General features: G+C 48.7%; 2 protein-coding genes across 4 annotated transcripts in view; both read left to right on the top strand.

Annotated features, from left to right (window-relative positions):
- ARHGEF19 (Rho guanine nucleotide exchange factor 19) overlaps window positions 1-6,197 on the top strand; it is a 127,354-nt gene extending 121,157 nt beyond the window's left edge. The window contains exons 14-16 of the mRNA XM_063942088.1: window positions 3,688-3,767; window positions 4,764-4,868; window positions 5,326-6,197. Of these exons, the coding sequence (XP_063798158.1) occupies window positions 3,688-3,767; window positions 4,764-4,868; window positions 5,326-5,483 (343 nt within the window). The 3' untranslated portion in view covers window positions 5,484-6,197. The remainder of the gene's footprint in view (window positions 1-3,687; window positions 3,768-4,763; window positions 4,869-5,325) is intronic.
- A 3,124-nt stretch (window positions 6,198-9,321) lies between these two features.
- On the top strand, window positions 9,322-25,478 carry LOC134965741 (rho guanine nucleotide exchange factor 19-like). Of its 3 annotated transcripts, none has more exons than XM_063942085.1 (14): window positions 9,322-9,405; window positions 15,588-15,854; window positions 16,939-17,158; window positions 17,809-17,879; window positions 17,980-18,221; window positions 18,719-18,879; window positions 18,967-19,119; window positions 19,389-19,518; window positions 19,595-19,669; window positions 19,874-19,966; window positions 20,411-20,571; window positions 21,071-21,232; window positions 22,080-22,176; window positions 24,933-25,478. In XM_063942085.1, exons 2-13 carry the CDS (start codon window positions 15,590-15,592, stop codon window positions 22,141-22,143), a joined length of 1,797 nt encoding a protein of 598 aa, XP_063798155.1. In that variant the 5' UTR covers window positions 9,322-9,405; window positions 15,588-15,589; the 3' UTR covers window positions 22,144-22,176; window positions 24,933-25,478. The 3 variants fall into 3 exon arrangements, with proteins under 3 accessions (XP_063798155.1, XP_063798156.1, XP_063798157.1); XM_063942086.1 differs by having other exon boundaries at window positions 9,398-9,418; XM_063942087.1 differs by lacking the exon at window positions 9,322-9,405 and adding an exon at window positions 9,478-9,698.
- The last annotated feature ends 256 nt before the right edge of the window (window positions 25,479-25,734 follow it).

Below are 25,734 nucleotides of genomic sequence, written 5' to 3'. Positions count from 1 at the left end.
GCAGAGAAATGGGTGGGGGAGCAGAGTAATGGCAGGACAGAGCGAGTCAGGGGCAGAGTAATAGGTGGGGGAGCAGAGTAATGGCAGGACAGAGCGAGTCAGGGGCAGAGTAATAGGTGGGGGAGCAGAGTAATGGCAGCACAGAGCGAGTCGGGGCAGAGTAATAGGTGGGGGAGCAGAGTAATGGCAGGACAGAGTGAGTCAGGGGCAGAGTAATAGGTGGGGGAGCAGAATAATGGCAGGACAGAGCCAGGGGCAGAATAATAGGTGGGGGAGCAGAGTAATGGCAGGACAGAGTGAGTCAGTGGCAGAGAAATGGGTGGGGGAGCAGAGTAATGGCAGGACAGAGCGAGTCAGGGGCAGAGTAATGGGTGGGGGAGCAGAGTAATGGCAGGACAGAGCGAGTCAGGGGCAGAGTAATAGGTGGGGGAGCAGAGTAATGGCAGGACAGAGTGAGTCAGGGGCAGAGTAATAGGTGGGGGAGCAGAGTAATGGCAGGACAGAGTGAGTAAGGGGCAGAGTAATAGGTGGGGGAGTAGAGCAATGGTAGGACAGAGTGAGTAAGGGGCAGAGAAATGGGTGGGGGAGCAGAGTAATGGCAGGACAGAGTGAGTCAGGGGCAGAGTAATAGGTGGGGGAGCAGAGTAATGGCAGGACAGAGCGGGTCAGGGGCAGAGTAATAGGTGGGGGAGCAGAGTAATGGCAGGACAGAGCGAGTCAGGGGCAGAGTAATAGGTGGGGGAGCAGAGTAATGGCAGCACAGAGCGAGTCGGGGCAGAGTAATAGGTGGGGGAGCAGAGTAATGGCAGGACAGAGTCACGGACACAGTAATAGGTGGGGGAGCAGAGCAATGGCGGGACAGAGTCAGGGGCAGAGTAATGGGTGGGGGAGCAGTGTAATGGCGGGACAGAGTGAGTAAGGGGCAGAGTAATAGGTGGGGAGCAGAGTAATGGCAGGACAGAGTCAGGGGCAGAGTAATAGGTGGGGGAGCAGAGTAATGGCAGGACAGAGTCAGGGGCAGAGTAATAGGTGGGGAGCAGAGTAATAGCAGGACAGAGTGAGTAAGGGGCAGAGTAATGGGTGGGGGAGCAGAGTAATGGCAGGACAGAGTGAGTAAGGGGCAGAGTAATAGGTGGGGAGCAGAGTAATAGCAGGACAGAGTGAGTAAGGGGCAGAGTAATGGGTGGGGGAGCAGAGTAATAGCAGGACAGAGTGAGTAAGGGGCAGAGTAATGGGTGGGGGAGCAGAGTAATAGCAGGACAGAGTGAGTAAGGGGCAGAGTAATGGGTGGGGGAGCAGAGTAATGGCAGGACAGAGTGAGTAAGGGGCAGAGTAATGGGTGGGGGAGCAGAGTAATGGCAGGACAGAGTGAGTAATGGGTGGGGGAGCAGAGTAATAGCAGGACAGAGTGAGTAAGGGGCAGAGTAATGGGTGGGGGAGCAGAGTAATGGTAGGACAGAGTGAGTAAGGGGCAGAGTAATGGGCGGGGGAGCAGAGTAATGGCAGGACAGAGTGAGTAAGGGGCAGAGTAATGGGTGGGGGAGCAGAGTAATGGCAGGACAGAGTGAGTAAGGGGCAGAGTAATGGGTGGGTGAGCAGAGTAATGGCAGGACAGAGTGAGTAAGGGGCAGAGTAATGGGTGGGGGAGCAGAGTAATGGCAGGACAGAGTGAGTAAGGGGCAGAGTAATGGGTGGGGGAGCAGAGTAATGGCAGGACAGAGTGAGTAAGGGGCAGAGTAATGGGTGGGTGAGCAGAGTAATGGCAGGACAGAGTGAGTAAGGGGCAGAGTAATGGGTGGGGGAGCAGAGTAATAGCAGGACAGAGTGAGTAAGGGGCAGAGTAATGGGTGGGGGAGCAGAGTAATAGCAGGACAGAGTGAGTAAGGGGCAGAGTAATGGGTGGGGGAGCAGAGTAATGGCAGGACAGAGTGAGTAAGGGGCAGAGTAATGGGTGGGGGAGCAGAGTAATGGCAGGACAGAGTGAGTAAGGGGCAGAGTAATGGGTGGGGGAGCAGAGTAATGGCAGGACAGAGTGAGTAAGGGGCAGAGTAATGGGTGGGGGAGCAGAGTAATGGCAGGACAGAGTGAGTAAGGGGCAGAGTAATGGGTGGGGGAGCAGAGTAATAGCAGGACAGAGTGAGTAAGGGGCAGAGTAATGGGTGGGGGAGCAGAGTAATGGCAGGACAGAGTGAGTAAGGGGCAGAGTAATGGGTGGGGGAGCAGAGTAATAGCAGGACAGAGTGAGTAAGGGGCAGAGTAATGGGTGGGGGAGCAGAGTAATGGCAGGACAGAGTGAGTGAATATTGTCCTTCACTATTATACAGTTGGGGTTCACCCTAGAACACTGTTCTTCACTATTATAGAGTCGTACTACAGTTGAATTTCACCCTAGAACACGGTCCTTCACTACTATAGAGTCCCTCTACAGTTGGGGTTCACCCTAGAACATTGTCCTTCTTCATTATACAGTTGCACTACAGTTAGGGTTCACTCTAGAACACTGTCCTTCACTATTATAGAGTCGCACTACAGTTGAAATTCACCCTAGAACCTTGTCCTTCACTATTATACAGTTGCACTACAGTTAGGGTTCACTCTAGAATATTGTCCATCACTATTCGAGAGTCGCATTACAGTTGGGGTTCAACCTAGAACACTGTCTTTCACTTTTATACAGTTGCACTACAGTTAGGGTTCACTCTAGAATATTGTCCATCACTATTCGAGAGTCGCATTACAGTTGGGGTTCAACCTAGAACATTGTCCTTCACTATTATAGAGTCGCACTACAGTTGGGGTTCACTCTAGAACATTGTCCTTCACTATTATACAGTCGTACTACAGTTGAGGTTCCACCGTTGGGGAGTTCACCATGGCGGCAGAACGACAGCACGTGAAGGGACCGGAGCCACGGCAGCAGATTGTTACTGGAGGTCCTTATATCAGCGATGGTCACAGAGAATAGAATTTTGTGGACTGTGGGGGTAATTCCAAGTTGATCGCAGCACCAAGTTTGTTAGCAATTGGGCAAAACCATGTGCACTGCAGGGGGGACAGATATAACATTTGCAGAGAGAGTTAGATGTAGGTGGGTTATTTTGTTTCTGTGCAGGGTAAATACTGGTTGCTTTATTCTTACACTGCAATCTAGATTCCAGTTTGAACACACCCCACCCAAATCTAACTCTCTCTGCACATGTTATATCTGCCTCCCCTGCAGTGCACATGGTTTTGCTCAACTGCTAACAAAATTCCTGCTGCGATCAACTCGGAATGACCACCTGTATTCACTAAAGGTTGAAGTCTAGGGGCAGATTTACTAAAGCTTCTAAAACTGAAACTCTCTATTGCGTCTTAGAAAATGACAGAATCTGAGTGGTTGCTATGGGCAACACCAACACTTTCCAGTTTTAGAAGCTTTAGTAAATCTGCCCCCAGGAGGAGAGATGCCCCCACCATTCCGCTGTTTGCTGGGGGAGGGGGATCAGATGAATCACTATTTCAGGGGGGACATTAAGTGTTAGTGAAGGAAGAAGTAAATATAAACCTGTAACGTGACAGTAATCGGCCGCGGCAGGTCACAGAAGGTCCCTTTCCTGTGCGCCTATATAATGTTTCCCTGTAAGCGAGGGTGACAGCAGCTGACCCCTAGGCCGCAGCTTACGTCTCCCGTCTCCTTCTTTGCAGGAGTCAGAAGCAGCGCTGGATTTCGGCGATGTGTCCTTCTAACCCTCTCGGTGACCTTGAGAACCTGGCGGAGAGCGAAGGTGCCCCCTCTTCCCTTGTTGCTGACGCGTGCATTTGCTGGTGGGGACTTATGGGGGATTTATGCAGATCAGAAAATGTGCGCGGGTTCATTTGCATAGTTCCTATATGAGAGAACAAAGCCCCCGGGGTATATAATAGGAGAAGAATCTGCATTGCATGTCACGTAAATAACCTTGTATTGTTCTACCAAGTCCCGAAATAAAATATAGGGGGTCATTCCGAGTTGTTCGCTAGCTGCTTTCGGTCGCAGCACAGCGATGAGGCAAAAAAACGGCACTTCTGCACATGCGTATGCGGCGCAATGCGCACGGCGATGTACTATTACAACTAACGTTGCAGTTTCACACAAGGTCTAGCGAAGCTTTTCAGTCGCACTGCTGGCCGCAGAGTGATTGACATGAAGTGGGCGTTTCTGGGTGTCAACTGACCGTTTTCAGGGAGTGTGCGGAAAAATGCAGGCGTGGCTGGGCGAACACAGGGCGTGTTCATGACGTCAAAACAGGAACTGAACAGTCTGAAGTGATCGCAAGCGCTGAGTAGGTCTGAAGCTACTCAGAACCTGCACAAAATAATTTTGTAGCCGCTCTGCGAACCTTTCGTTCGCACTTCTGCTAAGATACACTCCCAGTGGGCGGCGGCATAACGTTTGCACGGCTGCTAAAAACGGCTAGTGAGCGAACAGCTCGGAATCACCCCCATAATGTAGTCTGATAACAGGTAATATATTATGGCCATCAACGCTTCCTTTAACCTGGCCTGTTCCCAGCCTTATATGAGAATTGCCACAAGAGCTAACAATCCACAGGATGATAAACATGATACCCTGATTTATTTCTAGTAGTGTCTGCAGTCCCCGGCTTTATTTTCCCTGCAGAAAGATAACGTGTGTTCCTTATTATCAGACCTTACTCCGCACGTACGCGTGGGGCGCCGTGCCGCGGTCATTGCTAGGCGCAGAGTATGGCTTACTGAGTGTCTCCCTCTCTTGTCTCTAGACACGTCACAAGTCCAGTGCATCAAGGGGTACACAGCGCAGGAGCACGACGAGCTGACTCTAGAGAAAGCCGACATCCTCCGCCTGACCGCCAAGACCAGTGACGGTAAGAGACCCCTGGCTACGTAAATAGCCCCCCCCCCCAAGACGTAAGTTACTCGGCAGAAACTGCGTTTAAGTCTTTACAGTAGAACCAAACATTCGGGCCCAGAGTTTAAATCTCATAAATATCCATTTTATTACTCTCCACTCTACGGCATTGCGTCTACCATTCCCCATTGTATGCGGCCTGGGGGTTGCAGGGTAGCCTTAGACTTGTAGTTCTCCAACAGCTGGCGTGTCACGTGCCGGGTGTCCACGTACGAAGTGATGAATACCTGGCATGCGCTTTGCATAAAGTCAGCAGTTCTGCTCTAATAACATCACATCTGCCGGTGGGAATATTAATGAGCTCCAGAGAATTGCCGCTGGCACAAACTGACATTTACGTGGGGGGAATCGGGTTACACGGCTGCTTTCATTTCCCCCAGGTGCTCAGATCATGTATGTGTTGTTCCTGGCAGGTTGGATGGAAGGAATGCGTCTGTCGGACGGAGAGAGGGGCTGGGTGCCCGCCTCACACGTGGAGGAGATCACCAGTAAGAACGCTCGGCTGCGCAACCTGCGCGAGAATAAGAGGATCAAGCACGCAACCAGCAAACTGGAGCTGAAGCCGCCATAAAGTCAGATATAGGGTCATCACTATTGGGCCTCTATGGGGTACCGTCCTCACGTAGAACATTTCAGTGTCTTGTACATTTCAGCCCCCCCCCCCCCCCTTCCTTCCCCACAATGAGCGTCGCACGTGGAGCCGATGACTGCTGCAGCCCCAGATCCTGTTGCAGGAGGAAGCACTCCAAGACTCCAGGCTTCAGGACTATGGGCGGCCTGGTCTGAGCACTACTTTCCCATCATGCCCACTGCAGACACAGTAGCACGCAGCACGATGGTGATTACACAGGTTTCGCTGATGAATTTCTGGTGAATGGTTTCACAAGGACAAAAAAACATTTGTGTCCAGATTGCCGGAGAACGGATCCTGGAGATGCTCTACTAAAGCACCCGGGAGGTCACCTCCGCGGCCCGCGGCCGGCTGGGGACACAGGCAAGGGCCGCTGAAGACTCTGTACATATTTCTACATTGCTGTGTAATTAAACTTGGTTCTCATCAGTATTCAGCCCCTCTGTCATGTCTGCCACAGATCCGATGCCAGCCGATGCCATCCCATAGCACACAGCTCTGTCAGTAAAGAACATTGACAAGAACCGCGGAGCCTGTCATTTAAGGTTTTGTTGTTGTTTTTTTTAGGATTTATTTATGATTTACCAACCTATTCCACAGCTCTGTACAAAGGGAATAAACGATATTGCCATGTAATAAACTTTTATAACACAAGGTGGCGCTGGAAGTCTGTGCTGATCCGGACCAGCAAAGTACTTAGCAGTGGTTCCCAAACTTTGGGGGTCATTCCAAGTTGTTCGCTAGCTGCATTCGTTCGCTGTGCAGCGATGAGGCAGAAAAATTGCACTTATGCGCATGCGTATGCGGCGCAATGCGCACACGCGGCGTACTATTACAACGAATGATGTTGTTTCACACAGGGTCTAGCAAAGCTTTTCAGTCGCACTGCTGGCCACAGAGTGAGTGACAGGAAGAGGGCGTTTCTGGGTGTCAACTGACCGTTTTCAGGGAGTGTTCGGAAAAACGCAGGCGTGCCAGAAAAAAAACGCAGGCATGGCTGGGCGAACGCAGGGCGTGTTTGTGACGTCAAATCAGGAACTGAACGGTCTGAAGTGATCGCAAGCGCTGAGTAGGTTTTGAGCTACTCTAAAACTGCACACAAAAACTTTGTAGCCGCTCTGCGATCCCTTCGTTCGCACTTCTGCTAAGCTAAAATACACTCCCAGAGGGCGGCGGCATAGCGTTTGCACGGCTGCTAAAAACTGCTAGCAAGCGATCAACTCGGAATGACCACCTTTCTTATCTCACGATGCGGCGCTATCAGAAATGTTATCACGGCGCCCAGAGGCCAAAGTTTTCTTATTGAAAAATTCAGCAAAAGTTCTTAAATGTTTAATAACATCTTCTGTTTGTCCGCGTTATATAACCGCCAGCTGCCGGCACTGGTTTTGCCTATCACAGGCACCATAAATAATTTGATTTGCTCCTGGATCAGCAACGCGTGGTACCCATGCAAGTGCCCCGCGGCTCCCTAGGGGTGCAGTGAGTTTGGGAACCACTGACTTACAGAATAATGTGGATGGACCTGCAAGGTTCTTATACAGACACCAAAGGGCCCATAAAGGTTAAGTCAGAGCGTGTTTTCATATGCTGCATTATAGGAAGAAGATATGACAGTATGTGAGTGTTATTACCCTGTACTTGTAAGACACCAACGTATTACATACAGGGGGCATGTTACAAATAAGTGACATTGCTGGCACAGAGGGTGAAGACGCTCCTGTCTGGATGAGAGGCTTGGGGGATACTGGGCACATGAGGTTACTGTGGAGCAGTAGAGGAGGCAGCAGGAGGGAGATGACAGAACTGTTACCGCTGGGAGAGTGATTACATAAGGGGAACAGGATCCTTTGCAGACAAGGGTCTTCATGGCTCACGGGAAAGTGCGGTGGGTCAGAGTTGTGTCCCATAGATGGGAAGTCTTGTATCTCAGCATGGGGTGCGGGTATGACATCAGGGTGAGGGGAGAATTGTAGGTGGCGGCTTGTTCTCAGTAGGCCAGACTGATGGAGATTGCAGTAGCCAAGGTGGGAAAGGATATGGGTGTGGAGCAGCAGCCGGAAGCCAGTCTATGTGAGGAAAGCGCATATTCCAGCACCGTCACATATAGTGCCATAACATTCTGTACTACTGGACTGTCAGCATAATGTTATATTAAACACAAGTCACACGTAAGACCAGGAGAAGACATTACAAGGGTGAGATGGATGAGACAGAGGGTGGAGAGGCCACAGTCTGGAGGGAGAGGGCAATGCTGGGAACGCAGGAGCGGGCAGAGGTTGGGAGGGCGGCTGGTAGTGCCCGGTGTGAGTAGGAATGGCTCATTTACAGCGTAGCAGACTGTGCCAGGCGTCTGACTACGAGGGATATATACAGGGTAGCAAGTGTCCCTTTGGCACAGGAATCAGGGAAAACTCTACCTGGGCTTGGGGCTGTTGGAGGGGCCCGGCCCAGCTGCTGAGAGGAATAAATACCCCCCTTTGCAGCGTGCAGCACCAATAGTATATTTAATTTGTCCCCCTCCCCTTAGTATCTGGGCACTGATGATCTAACAGCCCTGTATAGGGGCGGGAGATAGAACATACAGAGATCCTGGGGTGTGGACAAAGCCGGACTGGGGGGCTCCGATAGGGAGTCAGAGGTGCGGTGCTGGCTCAGACACTCCTGTCATCCTCAGACAGAGGGGAGTGAAGGGCTGGCAGGTAGCGATGGTGGGCACGAGTGAGGGTGGGATGATGGAAGGGACATAGCCTGTGGTGGGGAAGGGCAGAGGACTGTACCAGCGACTTGGAGCAGGTATGAGAAGACCATCGCCTGGTCACACATGGACACCTCCTGCTCAGTATTCCGCATGTCACATATGTCACACCTAGCTCCATGGCAGGGTAACCGCACACATGCAGGGCTACCAGTGGCCAACATCAGCCACATTTCCCTCCATGGCTTGGGCAGCACAGTGGTTAGTATTGCTGCCACACAGTACCTTGGCCATGGGTAATCTTCTAACTAGGACTAATGGAGGAAGCAATAGCGAAGGTGGAAAATACGGGCATGATCTGTGCTTGTATGTTCTCCCCATGTTGATGCATGATGTGCCCGTGTATGTGTCCCTATCCCTATACGATCCATCTGAGGGCTGGCGTACGAATACCCTGCTGCCACCCGGATACCCCCTATCAGCCACAAGTGGAGATGCGACCAAGCCGTTTGGCTCCGGAGCCTGTGTAGCGTGACACAAGCTACGTCTGTAACACTGACTGCCACCACTACGCGTCAGCTGGGTACACTGCAGCCTCCTGTACTCATGCCATGAGCTCCGTTTCATACGGGTCAGGCTTTAAATGACTGAACTGGCATCCTGATCTGGAAATCATGTGTTAGTTACTTGGTGCTTGCTGCCACAGGTTTGCAAAAGTCCTCCCACAGCTAGAGTCGCTGACTTGAATCAATAAATAAACAGCACAGTTAGCAGCTACAGGTCAGGAAGGTGTAGCGCACAGGTCTGGACACCGGGTGGCGGTGTAGGAGGTGTCAGGGAAGGGAGCACACCTGTGTTTCCAGTTTCACAGGCAGCAAATAAATGTACTAATTATTACCTGACAACTGGCAGCTCATTACCACACAAAGGTAACACTTCATTGCAGACATGCTCAGACTCATTATCAGCCCTCACAGGGGGAAAGGATTAAGATCAGTGATTGGAGCTTCTGAAGCTATCCTGAAAACATGCATGACCTGACAGGACACTGCAGGGCACATATACCTGACTGGGAACTGGATTCTGCCTGGTCTTTATTGGAGCCGGCAAACTGAAGTTACTTAAAGCCTGAGAGCAGGCCAGGCCCTCCCTCCTGGGAGACAGGTAACTGGCTGAGGTGCTCTGGGGACAGGGTGACCGGTGGCTGCTTACAAGGGGAGTTCATTGGGGTATTCAGGCCAGGGCAGCTGTAAAGGGCATTTACAAAGAAAAAGGGTTCAATATTAATTTGTAATATTGCATAGGCCTGGAAGGTGTTTAATCTGCAGCACAGTAACCCCCCTGCAAACAGCAATCTCGTACACACACACATGGCCAATTGTTACTTCCCAATAACCGCTTAAACCTTACCCACTGAGTCCTCTGAGATACAGCACTCCGCTATTTTACAGAGGAGGGTGAGTAGTACAGATCCCCTTTCACTTGGAGGCCAGAACAGTTCTGTTTAGAAAACTACAAGTTTCCCAGTGCCCACTGCCATATTTCTGCATAAGTCCATCACACATCCTGATTCCCTGAGCAACAAATAGCATCGGTAACCGCAATGTACAGTATATTACAGTACTTTGCATGTAGACTTGTCGCACCTTGTAAACGCAGCCTTGCATTATAAATGATTCCAGCGGGAAGGCTGATTTATATAGTATGTGTTTATGCTGTCGCAATAAATTATGACCGTAAACTACATGAATACCCAGAGTTATTAGAGCTAGGCTCACCATACTGTCCCTCTAACCTGGGCACATGAATTACACAGGGTCTGTGACTGGCTGACTACAAGCTGCATCTCACCTGGTTTTAATACATGTGTGTGCAGTTTAAAGGGACAGTATGGTAAACCTATATATAACAGAACTCTGTATAGTCTGAGATCCGGCTGCTCGCAGACAGTAAAAGGATCAGCACCTGTGTACGACATGCAGGAACAGATGCCTCCTACACAGGGACGTACAATGAGAATGCGGTGTGTTTAGCCATGAGGCTTTCATATTCCCTGCATTCAAAATCTACAGATATAGAGCTATCTAGAGATGGATAGATATAGTAGATGGAGGTATGTGTGTGTGTCTCTCTCTCTCTCTATATATATATATATATATATATATATATATATATATATATATATCTCTATCTCATATATAAAATAGCATTTCACAGAGGACACTGGCTAAACTAATTTATTCATGAGAATGCAACCCATCTAGTCACTAGGAGCCAATTACATCACAATTACATGTGCAGCCTATCCAGTCACTAGCAGCCGGTGACATCAGAGTGCGGTCTATCCAGTTACTAGGAGTCGGTGACATCACTGAGAGCACGGCCCAGAGCCAGCCATAGGTATAAGCAAACTAGGCAATTGCCTAGGGCATTTGATACACCTAGGGGCATCAGATTAAAATGATATGCGGCATGCCTATATACTGTGTGTAGCATTTCATATGCAGATACAGCCACAGTCTCACACAGTATATAGGCATGCTGCATATCATTTTAATCAGCAGAAGCTGCTTGTGCATCCTAGCCACATAGCAATGCAAAATAAGATGCATTTTCATAAAAAAAGTTGCCCGACGTTAGCATTGAGGTAAGATTTATGAGGACACATCTGTATAAAGCAGAGGCAGAGGTCACAGTGTTAGTGGCAGTGTGAGTGCTGTGTGCATGTGAGTGGGTTGGTTGTGCAGTAGTGTTCGGAATATGTGTAAGGAGCATTATGTGTGTCATGTAAAAATGCATTTATAACGTGCAACATATGTGTAAGGGGCACTGTGTGTCATGTGTATAATGGCATTAATGTGTGGCATATGTGTAACAGGGTACTACTGTATGTGTGTCATGTGTGTAGGGGCACTAATAATGTGCAGTAAATGTGTAGGGGGCACTATGTGTCATTATGTGTATAAGGGCATTAATAATGTGTGGCATATGTGTAACAGGGTACTACTGTATGTGTGTCATTATGTGTATAGGGGCACTAATGTGCAGCAAATGTATAGGTGGCACTATGTGTGTCATGTGTATAAAGACATTAATGTGCGGCATATGTGTAAGGAACATTATGTGTAAAAGGGCATTAATAAAGGTTGTCATAATGTGTAAGGCGCATTATGTTTATAAGGACATTAATAATGTGTCATATGTGTAAGGGGCATTACTGTGTGGCATTATGTGTATGAGGTGCTCTATGTGGCGTAACGTATAGAAAGGGCACTACTGTGTCGTCTAATGTGAATAAAGAGCAATATGGTGTGGTGTAATGTGAATAAGGAGCAATTCAGTGTGATGTAATGTGAATAAGGGGGGCTCTACTGTGAGGAGTAACGTTTATAAGGTAAAGTGATACTACTGTGGGATGTAACATGAATTATGGACACTATCGCATGATCAAATGTGAATAAAGTGGCAGTACTGTGTGGCGTAATTAGAATTGGGGTTACTATCGTGGGGCCATGCCCCTTGGCAGCAAAAACACACCCCTTTTTGGGCTGTACGCAAAATGTGCGAACTGTTCCTATTTAAAATATAGGGGGTACAAACACCAAAATAAGGACTGCTATGGGTGAGGGGTGGTGGTGCTGGGAAAGAGGTGCAAGGTCAGAGGCGGAACTAGCGGTGGTGCTAGGGGGCACCAGCCAAAATCTTGCCTAGGGCATCATATTGGTTAGGGCCGGCTCTGGCGCGGCCTATCCAGCCACTACGAGCAAGTGACATAACTGAGAGCGCAGCCTATCCAGTCACTAGGAACCAGTGACATAACTGAGAGCGCAGCCTATCCAGTCACTAGGAACCAGTGACATAACTGAGAGCGCAGCCTATCCAGTCACTAGGAGCCAGTGACGTCACTGAGAGCGCAGCCTATCCAGTCACTAGGAACCAGTGATGTCACTCAATGGGCACTTGCCCAAGGGCCCCAGGAGTATAATGGCCCTAGGCTGATAGCTGAGGGTGCCCTTTTTCCAGTGGTACCAGATGTTTGAAAATCAGCCATGGGGAACCAGAGATATTTGACTTCAAAGCAGTGGTCTCCATCCAAGCCTGTTAATTGCTCTTCCCAGCCAGATATCTTAGGTTCTGTCTGATTTAGCGTTTCTCTGAGGGTATAATACAGAAGCCTGGGACTCTCCCCTTCTGGTGGACACTGGTAGCTTGTCTCTTCTATGCCCAGAACCAGAGATATCAGCCTTCCAGCAGCCGGTCCCTGCTCCAGCTCCACACACCTGGTATGCAGTTTAATATTTTTGTTGATGGATTGCTCTGGCTCCTGAACTCTGATCCTCAAGTCCCAAGTACCTCCTGACAGGTGTCCCCGGTACCTCCTGACAGGTGTCCCCGGTACCTCCTGACAGGTGTCCCCAGTACCTCCTGACAGGTGGGACTCTAGTTTCTTATCCCATTGAAAGTTATTTCCAGGAACTAGAGATGTGTAGTCAAGCAAGCTGTCCTCCCACCAGAAAATGATTAATATTAAGCCCACGCCACTATCCACCCCTCCCCTGCATATTAAACACCCCCGAGCACCCTGGAAGTCATGTACCGGGGCCTCTTCATTCAGCCCAATGCCCCTTCTACAGTTTAGTGTCCACCCTCATGCCTCATCTCGCCCCATCTGTGCAGTAAAGGATTAATTATCAGAAATTACAGGTCATACTCCTGAGCAGAAGATAGAACACCCCCTACTACATGCGGGACATCAAAGCTGTCGCTGATAGCACCCCCCACCCCTACCGCTGGAAGATGGTTAGGGGCCCCAGTGCGTTGCTTTGCCCAGGGGCCTACACTGCTGTTAAAACGGCCCTGCCAGTGACAACACTGAGAGCGCAGCCTATCCTGTCACTAGGAACCAGTGACATCACTGAGAGCGCGGCCTATCCAGTCAGTAGGAGACAGTGACATCACTGAGAGCGCAGCCTATCCTGTCACTAGGAACCAGTGACATCACGGAGAATGCATCAATTCACTGAGAACTAGTGATGTCACTGAGGTATAAATCGATAAGAATGGCTCCCCCTTTTCTATGTAGCTAGCGGGTATCCTAAATATAAAGTGCAAATTTCCTCCTAATGATTTGTCTGTATAATATCTCTTTTACACGGAGATTTGGAGCCCGGTTGCCTGTGGCGTGTAAGGTACCACCCACTTCACCTTTCAAAGCTGCTGATTGGCTGTGTGACATGCCGGGCAGACACGGGATCAGTGTGTAAGGGGGCGACCCGGGAACAAGGTGCAGTGTGACAGTGGTAGAAGTATAACCTGTGATCCGTAACCTGGGAATAAGCCGTGCCGCAGTGCCCAAGCCCCAGCTTTGAGCTGAAGGTGGTATTATTTAGAAAACCATAAGTAAATGATATTATACGTACTATAGAAATGATTGTCATTTATCAAACACCGCTGCAGTTTAATCCTATATACCAGTGGTTCCCAAACAGTCCAGGTTTTAAAGAAGGTCATCCTTGAGCACAGGTGACCTAAGTAATACATCCGTTTGATTTATAGCATCTGTGCGCAAGCATGGATATCCTTAAAACCTGGACTGTCAGAGTGCTGTGTGAGGACAGTTTGGGAAACCCTGCTATAGACATACAGTGTATATGTCAATTGCACAGTACCACTGCTTATTATCTAGTATGCTTGGTGGTACTCTAGGTATGTGCAGTTCTGTATACATTGGGGGTCATTCTGACCCACTCGCTGCTGTTTATCGCAGCCAAGCGAACGGGTCTCTACTGCGCCGGCACCGTAGTGCACTGGCGCATGCCATACGGCCGAAGGCCGTGGCAGGGCTGCGATCGCCTCTGCCTGCGGTTTCTGGGCGGGAGGGGGTGAAACGGCGGCGTTTGGCCAACACAGGCGTGGCCGGACTGAGCGGCAGGCGGGCCGCAGTGGCTGCATGACGTCACACGCAGCCGCTGCGGGCCGGGGAGCGAGGAGTAGCTCCCGGCCAGCACGCTAAAGCTGCGCTGGTCGGGAGCTACTCTTGAAGTGCAAAGGCATCGCCGCTGTGCGATGCCTTTGCACTTCTGCGGGGGGGAGGGGGCACTGACATGCGGGGCGGACTAGCCCTGTGCTGGGCGCCCCCCCCCCCGCATGTCAGTGTGAATGATCATAGCTGTGCTAAATTTAGCACAGTTATGATCAACTCGGAATGACCCCCATTGTTCTATGTGTTGGATGCAATGCTCTGCACCTGTTCTTATTCTACAACACAACTGCTCTATGTAGTATTGCAATGCCCGGCACCTGCTCTTATTCTACAACACAACTGCTCTATGTAGTATGCAATGACCGGGGTAATGAGAAGCCCATAGTTCTGTGTTGTCGTCCGGTCATGTTGGGGCTGTTGTTTCCTGGACATACAGGAGTACAGGCAGAAACCGGTCACACTCAGGTTAATGGAAGCTATGGCACAGACAGTACCGCACAGATCCACAAGAGGGCGTGCTGTGACAGCGCATAGGGTGTGCTGTGATAACATTCCTATGAAGAAGTGTAGCAGATAAAGCTCCTGCACACACAATCTACAGGGCAAGCTGAAGCCTTGTACTCTAGATAAATCCCAGCTTCAAGTGCAGTTTTGGTACAGAAATAACTTCTGTCCCTGGATGGGTTTTCATTGGGACAAACCGCACAGTACCACTTCTTGTGTTGTGTGATTTTGTAATTCCGCATGCGTACCACTTTTCCTGTTCTTAGTATGTGCTCTGATTCTGCAGGTGTATCATTATTTTATATACCTCTATAATATTATAAGTGGTATAATTCTCACTATCTGGTTTTATCTGGTACATAAAATCAATGTGTTTTGTGTGTAATTCTTAGGCTTTCATACTCACGTTGGCGTAGTGGTTAGCATTACTGTCTCTCAGCACTGGGGTTATAAGTTTGATTCCCAGCTAGGGTCCATTTGTGTGGAGTTTGTGTGTTCTCCCAATATCTGCCTGGGATTCCCTTAACACTCCCAAAAAGATACTGGTATGTTAATTGGTTTCTTGCAAAATGAGCCCTAGACTGGGTGTAACCCCCAATGGGGCAGGGGCTGATATGAATGACAAATACTCTCCATGCAGCGCTGTGTAAATAGGTGGCTATATAAATATATATTTAGTATTTTCCTGGAGAGACTAGATGGGCCAAGTGGTTATCTGCCATCACATTCTATGTTTCTGTGTAATAAGCAGTTGAATGTTATGCTCCTGTTCAGTAGACACTGTGTGGGTGTAGTACCCTGTGACAGTGTAGGGGGCACTGTTATGTGATGTACATTTATGTACTATCTTCTGGCCCAGGAATGGAGATGTTCTGCAGAAAATGCATTTACTCCCAATCTCCTCCGGCGGCGGATGTGACTGTGAAGAGGTGTGCCTCCTGCCCTGAGACGTACCGGCCAGTGGTGACTCTGCATGGACGCAGGGAAGAGCGGCGGCTGCTGGACGGCCTACTGCGGCACAAGAAGGTCGGTAAACATGTTTCTAGTGGAAAATGGAAGTCTCATGATGACATCACTTTCCGGCCTATGACATCACAGCACCTGGGAGACCTGGACCACATGGAAGGTAAAATAACCCCCCAGACATAACACAGCAGAATATGCACTCTGTTCCTGTAATGCAGAATATACTGTACCCATGGCCAGACCAGCCACTAGGCAACCCAGGGCCCAGTGGGCAGTAAGGGACCCAGGTTACGCTAAACAGTGTTTGTTTCATAGTTTGACAAATGTAGGGTAGAAAAGGGTCCAAATGGCCAACTGTACCTCTTCCCAGCATAGGAGCCTCTCCTGGGAGCATCATTCTGGGAATGGTCCCCCTGACAAAACCAAGGTCTTTTCCTGCCCCCTCCCGCAGGTTACAAGGACCCTCCTATTGTTGCACAGTTTATGTAATGGATTAGTGGGATTAGCGTGGCGGTAACACACCTCACAGGAAAGATTGTGTTTTCATGTGATCACTAAAGATGACAGAGAGAAGAGTTAAAGTATTTTATAACCGGATTATCCTGCGCACAGCACAGGAGGTGGAGGACACCACGCCAGCAAGCAAATACAGGCAGGATCTGTGTAACAAAGAGATTAACTCTCTGCAACAATGGCTGCCGATCAGAGTAAAGAACTCCGCGGCTTATGCCTGCATTGTATGGCCTAGAGATCCACGGACTGATAGACGCAACGTTACTCAGTGGGTTTACGCAAAGGTCAGATACTGCGTCCCCATCGTGTTAGTATTCCAGTGTCCTATATACTCAGAAGTGCCACTAGTGAGACACGATAGAACTCAGGCCTGGCATGGGTGCAGGCCACGTACTCAGGATATATATATATATATATATATATATATATATATATATATATATATTGAATTCTATATGCCGATTGCAAAGGTTATACATTTAATTCAATTAAATAACGCTCTCCTTTTCACCATTCGTGGTTGGTGAATCTTGAAACATTAACCGTATTGCATATGGAACTGGTGAGCGGAATTCACTTTGGGAGTATGGGATTGAGTTGACCAGCAGACACCTGGGGTTCCATCTATGGCTGGCAGCACCATGAAGATGGGTTTCAAACTCCTTTTATAAACTCATTCCACCCAGGAAAAGGGTGGACAATAGTAGATGGACCTGATTTGTATCTTACAGGGTCTGACCTTGCTGGTTCCAAAGTCTACAATAACCCCCTCTACCAGCCACCTGCCAGTAAGATGGCCCGCTTTATCCACAACGTGGAGCCCCCCACCCAGGAGAACACAAACCATGTCTCAGCCGAGTCTGCTCCCAACACCTCCTGCCACAGACAAACCCAGGAGAGGAATGGAAATGAGGCACCGTCTCACACAGTCCCAGATGTCCAGGAACCCAGGTATGAGAGGGATAAGTGTGGACCACGGAGAACCAGCCGTGATGCTGGGCAAATATGTGCTACCTTATAGTGTATAAGTTCTAGGCCAGCTTTCTGCATCACTTTCAGCACAGGGGTAATACTGCTGATGTACCTTGGGAATGTTTATAATTCTACACAACTCTGAGTTTAAACTTCACTTTTTGGGGTAACACACCTACAGATGCCTAGGGTTTCATAGGTTTGGACAATGTTTTTCCTGTGGTGCAGTTCCTATTACCAGCCTACAGGGGCCACTATGTATTTTCCAGGCTTTGCAGCACACGATTCCTCCACCCGTCGTGTCTTTTCTCCTATAATCTATGGTATTCTCATTAGATTAAACTGTAGAGATTAAAAAAGTCCTACTTGGGGTAGTAACACCAAATAAATCTATGGAGGTAGGACACATGGTTATTCTCTGTGGTCTAGAAGATCTTTTAGACCACGTTGGAGGGTCACAAATGAGTCTTGGACCTCACCTGTCCCTGACACTTAAGGTGGCTCTAGTAGAGCTCTGTACTGTGTTGTGGCAGCCGGATAGCGGTGAGGTTATTTTGCAATTCCTCAGAGAGACGTGATCAATTCATTGAACTGAGCTCCTCTGCTAATCATTCTGTTTCTCTACTTAGCTTTATTGCAAGACTAATGAAGAAGGATTCTGGTCGATGGAAACGGAAGAAGTCCAAGTTTGTGCACACACGTAAGTACGGATCCCCTTTCTGGGGGATTGCACAACTTGGCTTTCTGGGATTAAAGTTTATAATTGCTCATATATATATTTTTTTGTCCTTTTTGTCCAGAGCCCCTTTATCAAGACTACTGTGTCTATTACACAAATGGTGGCCCCGGCCTCTCCCCGGCTGTCTTCTCCCTGGATGTCTCTCTCTCTTTTGCTGGCTTATTCTCCTCCTCTTTGCTTGGGGTGCACCCCGGTGATGTGAGCCCCCAACATTACACATCGTCCCTGTGGCAGGAGCTACCAGAAGTCAAGTTGAAAGGAATTGCAGAAACAATCAGCCCTCAGCAGAAGCAGCTCCAGGAGGTAAGTGTCAGCGAGATGATGATCTTTGGATACATGTCCATGAACTAAGAGGTTTCTAAAGACAGTGGTCAAATGGGACAAACGTTATTAAAGGTAAAGCAAGGTTCTGTAACCATCTCCTGAACTAGATGGCCTACCATAAAGGAACCTAGTCATGCCACCCAGACCATAGGTTACTTGTCACAAACCTGGAATTTAGTAGGAACAAAGGTTAAAAAAAGTCGCACATCTCAAAACTCTCAAGCCTGGTCACTGGAATTTATAGGATGCCTCCGGTAACTAGTGGACAAGGACCACCCTGTAAGTACAAACCTCCATTACTCCCTCATAATTCCCAACAGTCCTAATTTTTAGTTACCGCTACTCTAGTCCTGGCCTAGAACCCATTAGGTGAATATGGACGTCTACAATCTGCAGCATGTATTTTGTCTATTGCTCTCCCTTCTGACCGGCTGTTCTTGTGGTCTTGTCACTGATCCTGGTCATTCTTCCTGCAGGCTATATTTGAGGTGGTGACGTCGGAGGCCTCCTACCAGCGAAGCCTGTCTGTAGTCATCGGTCACTTCCAGAAATCGCGCAAGCTCTCAGAATGCCTCTTCATCTCTGACCAGCGTACACTGTTCTCTAATCTCCCCAGTGTCCGGGCGGTCAGTGAGAGGTATGTGTCAGTGAGGGGCCTTTATTATAACCGATATCTCTTTAGTATTGTCTATTACATTACCTTCATGGTCTCTGATGTCTTCAGCTTCTTGCTGGATTTAGAAGAAGGTCTGGAGAGGGACATATTCCTGTCTAACATTGGCGAGCGGGTCCTGAGACACTGTCCTGAATTCCATCGAGTCTACATTCCCTACGTTACCAACCAGATGTATCAAGAGAGACTTATGCAGCAGCTGGTGTAAGTGAGCGCTTAGGAGACCTATGTTATATACAGTACCACGTCTGCCCCACATGCCTCCCAATCCTCCATCTCCGATGCTTCTGTGCTTACATGAGGTCTTCAGAGCTGGACGCCTTGACACTATCCCTAGTTTGTCCCAAAGACCCTGAGCTCAGGAGATTCTTCTTGGGAGATAATGTATGGGTTACGGTCTCTCTGGACACTACACAATCAGACATTGGGCTTTATAGTGACATTCATTCCTCTCATCTCTTGTTTCACGATAGCCGAGACAATGGAAAGTTCCTGCAGGTTCTCAGGAAACTAGAAGAGCAGCCAGTGTGCAAGAGACAACTCCTGAAATCTTTCCTGGTCCTCCCATTCCAACGGATAACTCGCCTGAAGATCCTGCTGGAGGTGGGGAGCCGTAGGCCTACCCAGATGGGCCTTTACTGACTTTTTCACTTCTAATGGGCTTTTCTCCTTCTCGCAGAATATTCTGAGGTTGGTGCAAAGTGAGTCGGAGTTGGAATCTTCTGTCAGAAGCGCTGTATCTGCAGTTGGTCAGGTGAGCGTAGAGATTCCGTCCAGGCATCGCGTTGCCCCAAGATACGAAATCTGCAGAGCTAACTCTGTGGAGGTTACTGTAGGAAGTAAGAGAAGCCTAATAATAGTAATTCAGCAAGTTTCTCTTTGGTGGACACAAGTTTCCATCTTTAGACCTGTTCGGTGGTGTCAGAGTCACCGGCTGACTGGTGTTCCCTGTGCGCAGATTGTGTCGCAGTGTAATGAGGGGGTGAGAGGTATGATGCAGACTGAGGAGCTGATCTTACTCGAGAAGCAGATGGATTTCCAGAACACTAAGGTCAGGACTTTTGTTCATCCCATATGATGCTCACGGTCATTGCCCGTCACGATGAGCACTACAAATGCCAGAACCCTTACACTCTGGTGACTGAGGGGCATGTAATAAAGCACTATCACACAAAATTGTGGGGTTTTGCTCCCAGGCGGCGGCTTGTCTTAGCGTGTTCCACTTGATAGAAATCTGCAGTTACATCTGAGATGCTTTTAGTATTGCACGTAATTTAGTAGTGCTCGTAAATTTGCATTAATGTTCCATGTGGACCGTACCTGTTCTGTCATGTCCAAACCGAAATCCAACAAGACCAGTTTTCTGGTGCTGACGCTTTGTACATTTTTGGGGACAGGTTCAGAGAAATGCAGGGGTTAAATCTTTGTATATAAAATGTCGCTGCCGCAGAACCAGGCTGCATTGTAACTATGGTGCTCCGTATTTTTTTTGCAGTCTGTTCCCCTCGTCTCCCGGGGGCGTGTCCTCATCCGGCATGGAGAACTAGTGAGAATAGGCTTCCAGGATTTGGGAATTGGTCACAGGCCGCACCTCAACAGCAAACCCATTTACCTCCATCTCCTCAGTGATCTGCTGCTCCTGTCCTGCAGAGCGGAGTAAGTGTTCGGAGTATTCCGTGGGATTATATAATCCATGCAGATTTATTAATGTCCTTAGTATGTATATATGGGGGTAGGGGGGGGGGGGGGGGGGCGGATGGGGCAGTATGTGTGTCAGCCCTGGCATTTTCTGTAGTTCAATAATAAATGCCCCCTCAGGGACTGATCTCATTTCCAAACTACACCAGTCACGGAACACACTGGTACGACTGACTCTCCAAATCCCTCTGTGGTAAATAGGAAACAGCTCTGTACGACGCCAGAGACCCAGATTTATCAAGCTTTGGAGAGTGATAAATTGCCTGGTGATAAAGCCCCAACCAATCAGCTCCTAACTGTCATTTTTCAAACCCAGCCTGTAACATGGCAGTAAGGAGCTGATTGGCTGGTGCTTTATGCCCATGCAATTTATCACTCTCCAATGCTTGATAAATCTGGGCCAGGATTCCTCACAAGACCTGGGCACCGTTTTCACGCTCCCCCCTTCTCTCCCCAGCACCGGCCGTTTCTTGGTGACGGATTACGCTGTGAGGGGACAGGTGAAAGCCGACCATGTGAAAGCCAAGGCTCTCGGCCTTCCCAGCCTGGTCTTCCTGCTGCGCCTGAGACAGAACGACAGCGGCCTGAGCTGTGAAATCGTCCTGCAGGCCCCCAGCGAGTGAGTAAGCGGCCCTGGTTCTATTACATGTATCTTGTATACCTGCGTGCTATTGGGGGTGGGGTGCAGGTTATAATAGCAACACGGGTGCACTAAACAGCCTAAGGTACTTCAGCAGGTGTTGGGTGTATATGAAGAGTAGCAGACGTAGATCGTACAGCTATACTCTGTTATACACTTCAGGTTTTCTGGATGGAGTGGAGCTGGGGAGGAACCATACAGGACCTACCTGGTTTTGTATGTGAGTAACGGTGGTAATACGGCGGTATCCGCCAGTGGTGATCGAACACAGTAACAAGATGGCGCCATAACATGTGCAGAAGACCAAATGGCGGCCATCTTGGTGATGGAGAATGCTTGGATATAGGAGAGAAGCGCACTCCATACTTCATATCTTACAGAGAGGACAGATAAAATGAATAATGGGGCAGATGTATTAACCTGGAGAAGGCATAAGGAAGTGATAAACCAGTGATATGTGCAAGGTGATAACGGCACCAGCCAATCGGCTCCAATATGTAAATTAACAGTTAGGATCTGATTGGCTGGTGCCTTTATCACCTTGCACATATCACTGGTTTATCACTTCCTTATGCCTTCTCCAGGTTAATACATCTGTCCCAATGTGCTTTACTATAAAGTCCCGGCTACACAAACACACGGGGTAGTTAGTGCGGAATAACCGATTAGTGCAACGTCCCCTCTTCTGGGACTAGTGGCGGAAATGGGGAGTGCAGCTCGTCCGGGCACAGGGGGCAGACTGGTGATACCCGTCCCGCCATCTTCTCGGTCAGCGCTGTAGTATTAGAGGGTGTGGTTAATCCTGTGGTGTTTCCCTGTGCTCTAGGAGTGAGAAGGAGAATTGGATTTCCCAGATAACCAAGCAGATGTCGCAGGAGGAGGGCTGCTGAGTGTCGGTGACCCAGGGCGTGCATTGCTTGGGGGTAAGTAGTACCGTCCTGTCACTCACCTGGCTGCTTACTCTTCATCTAATACACCAATACCAGTATATAAAATACTGTGCCAGAGTTTTAGGGAGGTGCGGAATAAATGCTGCAAAGTGAGAATACTTTAAAAAATAGAAGTGTTCATAGTTTATTTATTTTTTATAAATTAACAAAATGTAAAGTGAATGGAACAGAAGAGAAATCTAAATCACCTCAATATTTGGTGTGACCTCCCTTTGCCTTCAAAACAGCATACATTTTTCTAGGTACACTTGCACAGAGTCAGGGATTTTGTCAGGTGTATGATTAACCAATCATACCAAACAGGTGATCATCATTTTCATATGTAGGTTGAAACACAGTAATTAACTGAAACAGAAACAGCTGTGTAGGAGGCTTAAAACTGGGTGAGGAACAGCCAAATTCTGCTACAAAGGAGGTTGTGGAAGATTGTTTCATGTCACAGGTCATACACCGTGGTAAGACACAAGGTCGGTATACTGCATCAGCCAGGTCTCCCCCAGGCAAAGATTTCAAAGCAGACCGGGGTTTCAAGATGTGCTGTTCAAGCTCTTTTGAAGAAGCGCAAAGAAACAGGTAACGTTCAGGACCGTAGACGCAGTGGTTGGCCAGGGCAACTCAGAACATCAGATGAAAGACACGTCATGTTTACTTCCCTTTTGAAATTAGATGATGTCCAGCAGTGCCATCAGCTCAGACCTGGCAGAAACCAGTGGGACCCAGGTACACCCATGACCCATCTACTGTTCAGAGAACCATATTCAGCGTAAAGAAGAACAAGGAGTCCTGGAAGTGATGATATGGCCCCCACGGAGACCTGATCTCAACATCATTGAGTCTGGTTGGGATTACATGAAGAGACAGAAGGATTTGAGCAAGCCTACATCCACAGATCTGTGGTTAGTTCTCCAAGATGTTTGGAACAACCTCCCTGCCGAGTTCCTTCAAAAACTGTGTGCAAGTGTACCTAGAAGAATTGATGCTGATTTGAAGGCAAGGGTGGGGTGGTCACATCAAATATTGATTTGATTTAGGTTTCTCTCCTGCTCAGTCACTTTGCAGTTTAATTGATAAAAATAAACTGCAAACACTTCTATTTTTGAAAGCATTCTTACATTGCAGCATTTTTCCACACCTGCCTAAATCTTTTGCACAGTATTGTATGACTGTATATATCCTATGGGTGTGGTTCGTTTTATCGACAGTATCTAGGTCGACAATGTTTAGGTCGACCACTATAGGTCGACAGTCACTAGGTCGACATGGATGGAAGGTCGATAGGGTTTCTAGGTCGACGTGCTAGGTCGACAGGTCTAAAGGTCGACATGAGGAAAAAAAATTTTTTTTGGTGTCGTTTTCTTCGTAGAGTGACCGGGATCCCAAATTAGTGCACCGCGTCCCCTCGCATGGCTCGATTCGCTCACCATGCTTCGGGCATGGTGCCTTCGCTTCGCTCGGCACACTTTACCGTTCCAATCGTAGTCCACGTGGATCGTTAAGTATGAAAAAATAAAAAAAAATAAAAAAAGTGAAAAACTCATGTCGACCTTTAGACCTGTCGACCTAGAAACCCTGTCGACCTTCCATCCATGTCGACCTATAGTGGTCGACCTAAACATTGTTGACCTAGACACTGTCGTTCTTCAGACCGGATCCCATATCCTATACCCCTCAGGTGGTAGTGGGGGTGCTCATACTTCTCACTGTCCGGTCACGTACTACAAATAGCAGCACTCCCTTGTTCCCAGGGCTATTTTAAGCCACTCCCTGCTGTGTTTATTCACCCAGCACAGGTGTCAGAAGGGTTTCACTCTTTGCACAATGGGTGTATACAGTCCCTGGGCCCCAGCCTGAGCTGAATGGCCTGACCGGCCTAGCAGACCACCGATAATAACAATGGCTTCCCTGATCACGTCCTCTGCCCTGTAATCGCCTCCACCGTAATCTGCTCCCCTTCATGCACCGTACAACCCTGTGATACACGTGGAGTGTGCAGGATGGGCCTGATAGCGTGAGAAGGGCCTGGAGCTACTGTCCACTCAGCTGACAATCATCTGCCCGTCCTTAAGCAATTTACTAACGAGTGAAATTGAGAACAAGCACTTGTCAAACATTTCACAGCGGTGTCACAGGAAGCTGCAAACAAAGGGTTTGTCACACTGGAGCAGCGGAACAGGAGCCGTCTCCTCTATAAACGTTGTCATTTAATGTCAGATATGTAACATCAATCCCTGGTATGGGCTGATAAAGCTGCGGTGTAAGATAGAGCAGGCATGTCCAAACTGCGGCCCTCCAGCTGTTGTGAAACTACATATCCCAGCATGCCCTGACAGTTTTGCTGCCAGAGAATGCTAAAGCTGTGTCAAGGCATGCTGGGATGTGTTGTTTCTCAACAGCTGGAGGGCCGCAGTTTGGACATGCCTGAGATAGAGGATATAACTCTGACCTCGAGGCACCCTAACAGTGCAGGTTTTCAGGCTATCCATGTTTGTGCACAGGTGATTTAATGAGTACCTCATTTATTTTGATTACAACATGGATATCCTTAAAACCTGGACTGCTGGGGTGCCTGGTGGGCCACGTTTGGGGAAAACCCGCTGGCTTGTAATATAAATGATGCGTTAAAAATTCCAGTCAGCAAAATGTGTTCCTGTAGTAAAATCCAGCTGCGGTTACAGCGTACCCTCTAATCAGCAAAGTGGATCTGGCAACGGCTGACGTTCTTTTTACAGGGGTCATTCTGAGCTATTGATTTTCTCGATGCCGGGGTCAGCGACCTTTTCGACCGTGATTTCCTCTGGACGATTCTAGCGGCGTCCCGCAGGATTTGGGTGATGGGCTTCGGAGTTGGTCCTGAGTTTACTTGCCGTGAGGAATACCTGGACACGTCTGCTGAACGCAACCGTCGCTGGCGCTGGATTGGCTGCATGCTTGGAAACGCAGACTCCGTGTTATCTGTAGGACTGAGGACGGAACGTTACGCACATTGTGGATGATTCCAGTGAGGAGGGGGGATTAGGTCATGTTTTCCAGTCTCCGGCTGGTGGCATTCCCTGTCCTATCTCTTCCAGACTCCTGTCATCACGGACCGGTGTGCGGAGCAGGTTACCCCATTCCCAGGCTCGGCTATAAGTGGAAAGGTCACACTGTATAGTGTACATGGGGCGGTGGCTGATTACACGGACTAATGACTCCGTGTTACATATATGTAATTATACAGACTATGGGGGACATTTACTGAGCCAGGCATGTCCAAACTGTGGCCCTCCAGCTGTTGTGAAACTACATATCCCAGCATGCCCTGACACAGTTTTGCTGTCAGAGAATGCTAAAGCTGTGTCAGGGCATGCTGGGATGTATAGTTTCTCAACAGCTGGAGGGCCGCAGTTTGGACATGCCTGTACTAAGCAGTGATCAGAGCGGAGAAGTGAGCCAGTGGAGAAGTTGCCCATGGCAACCAATCAGCACTGAAGTAACATCTATAATTTGCATACTATAAAATGATACAGAGCTGCTGATTGGTTGATGGGGCAA

This window comes from Pseudophryne corroboree, chromosome 10 (assembly GCF_028390025.1).
Source record: "Pseudophryne corroboree isolate aPseCor3 chromosome 10, aPseCor3.hap2, whole genome shotgun sequence".
Classification (NCBI taxonomy): domain Eukaryota; kingdom Metazoa; phylum Chordata; class Amphibia; order Anura; family Myobatrachidae; genus Pseudophryne; species Pseudophryne corroboree.
This window is presented reverse-complemented; position numbering and strand designations above follow the sequence as displayed.

Excerpts from the sequence above, each read along its gene's own strand:
- LOC134965741 (XM_063942085.1), top strand. The coding sequence starts at position 15,590 with ATGGAGATGTTCTGCAGAAAATGCATTTACTCCCAATCTCCTCCGGCG. Across the intron at positions 19,670-19,873 it reads CTGTATCTGCAGTTGGTCAG|ATTGTGTCGCAGTGTAATGA; the intron begins GTGAGCGTAGAG and ends CCCTGTGCGCAG. Across the intron at positions 21,233-22,079 it reads GTCCTGCAGGCCCCCAGCGA|GAGTGAGAAGGAGAATTGGA; the intron begins GTGAGTAAGCGG and ends CCTGTGCTCTAG.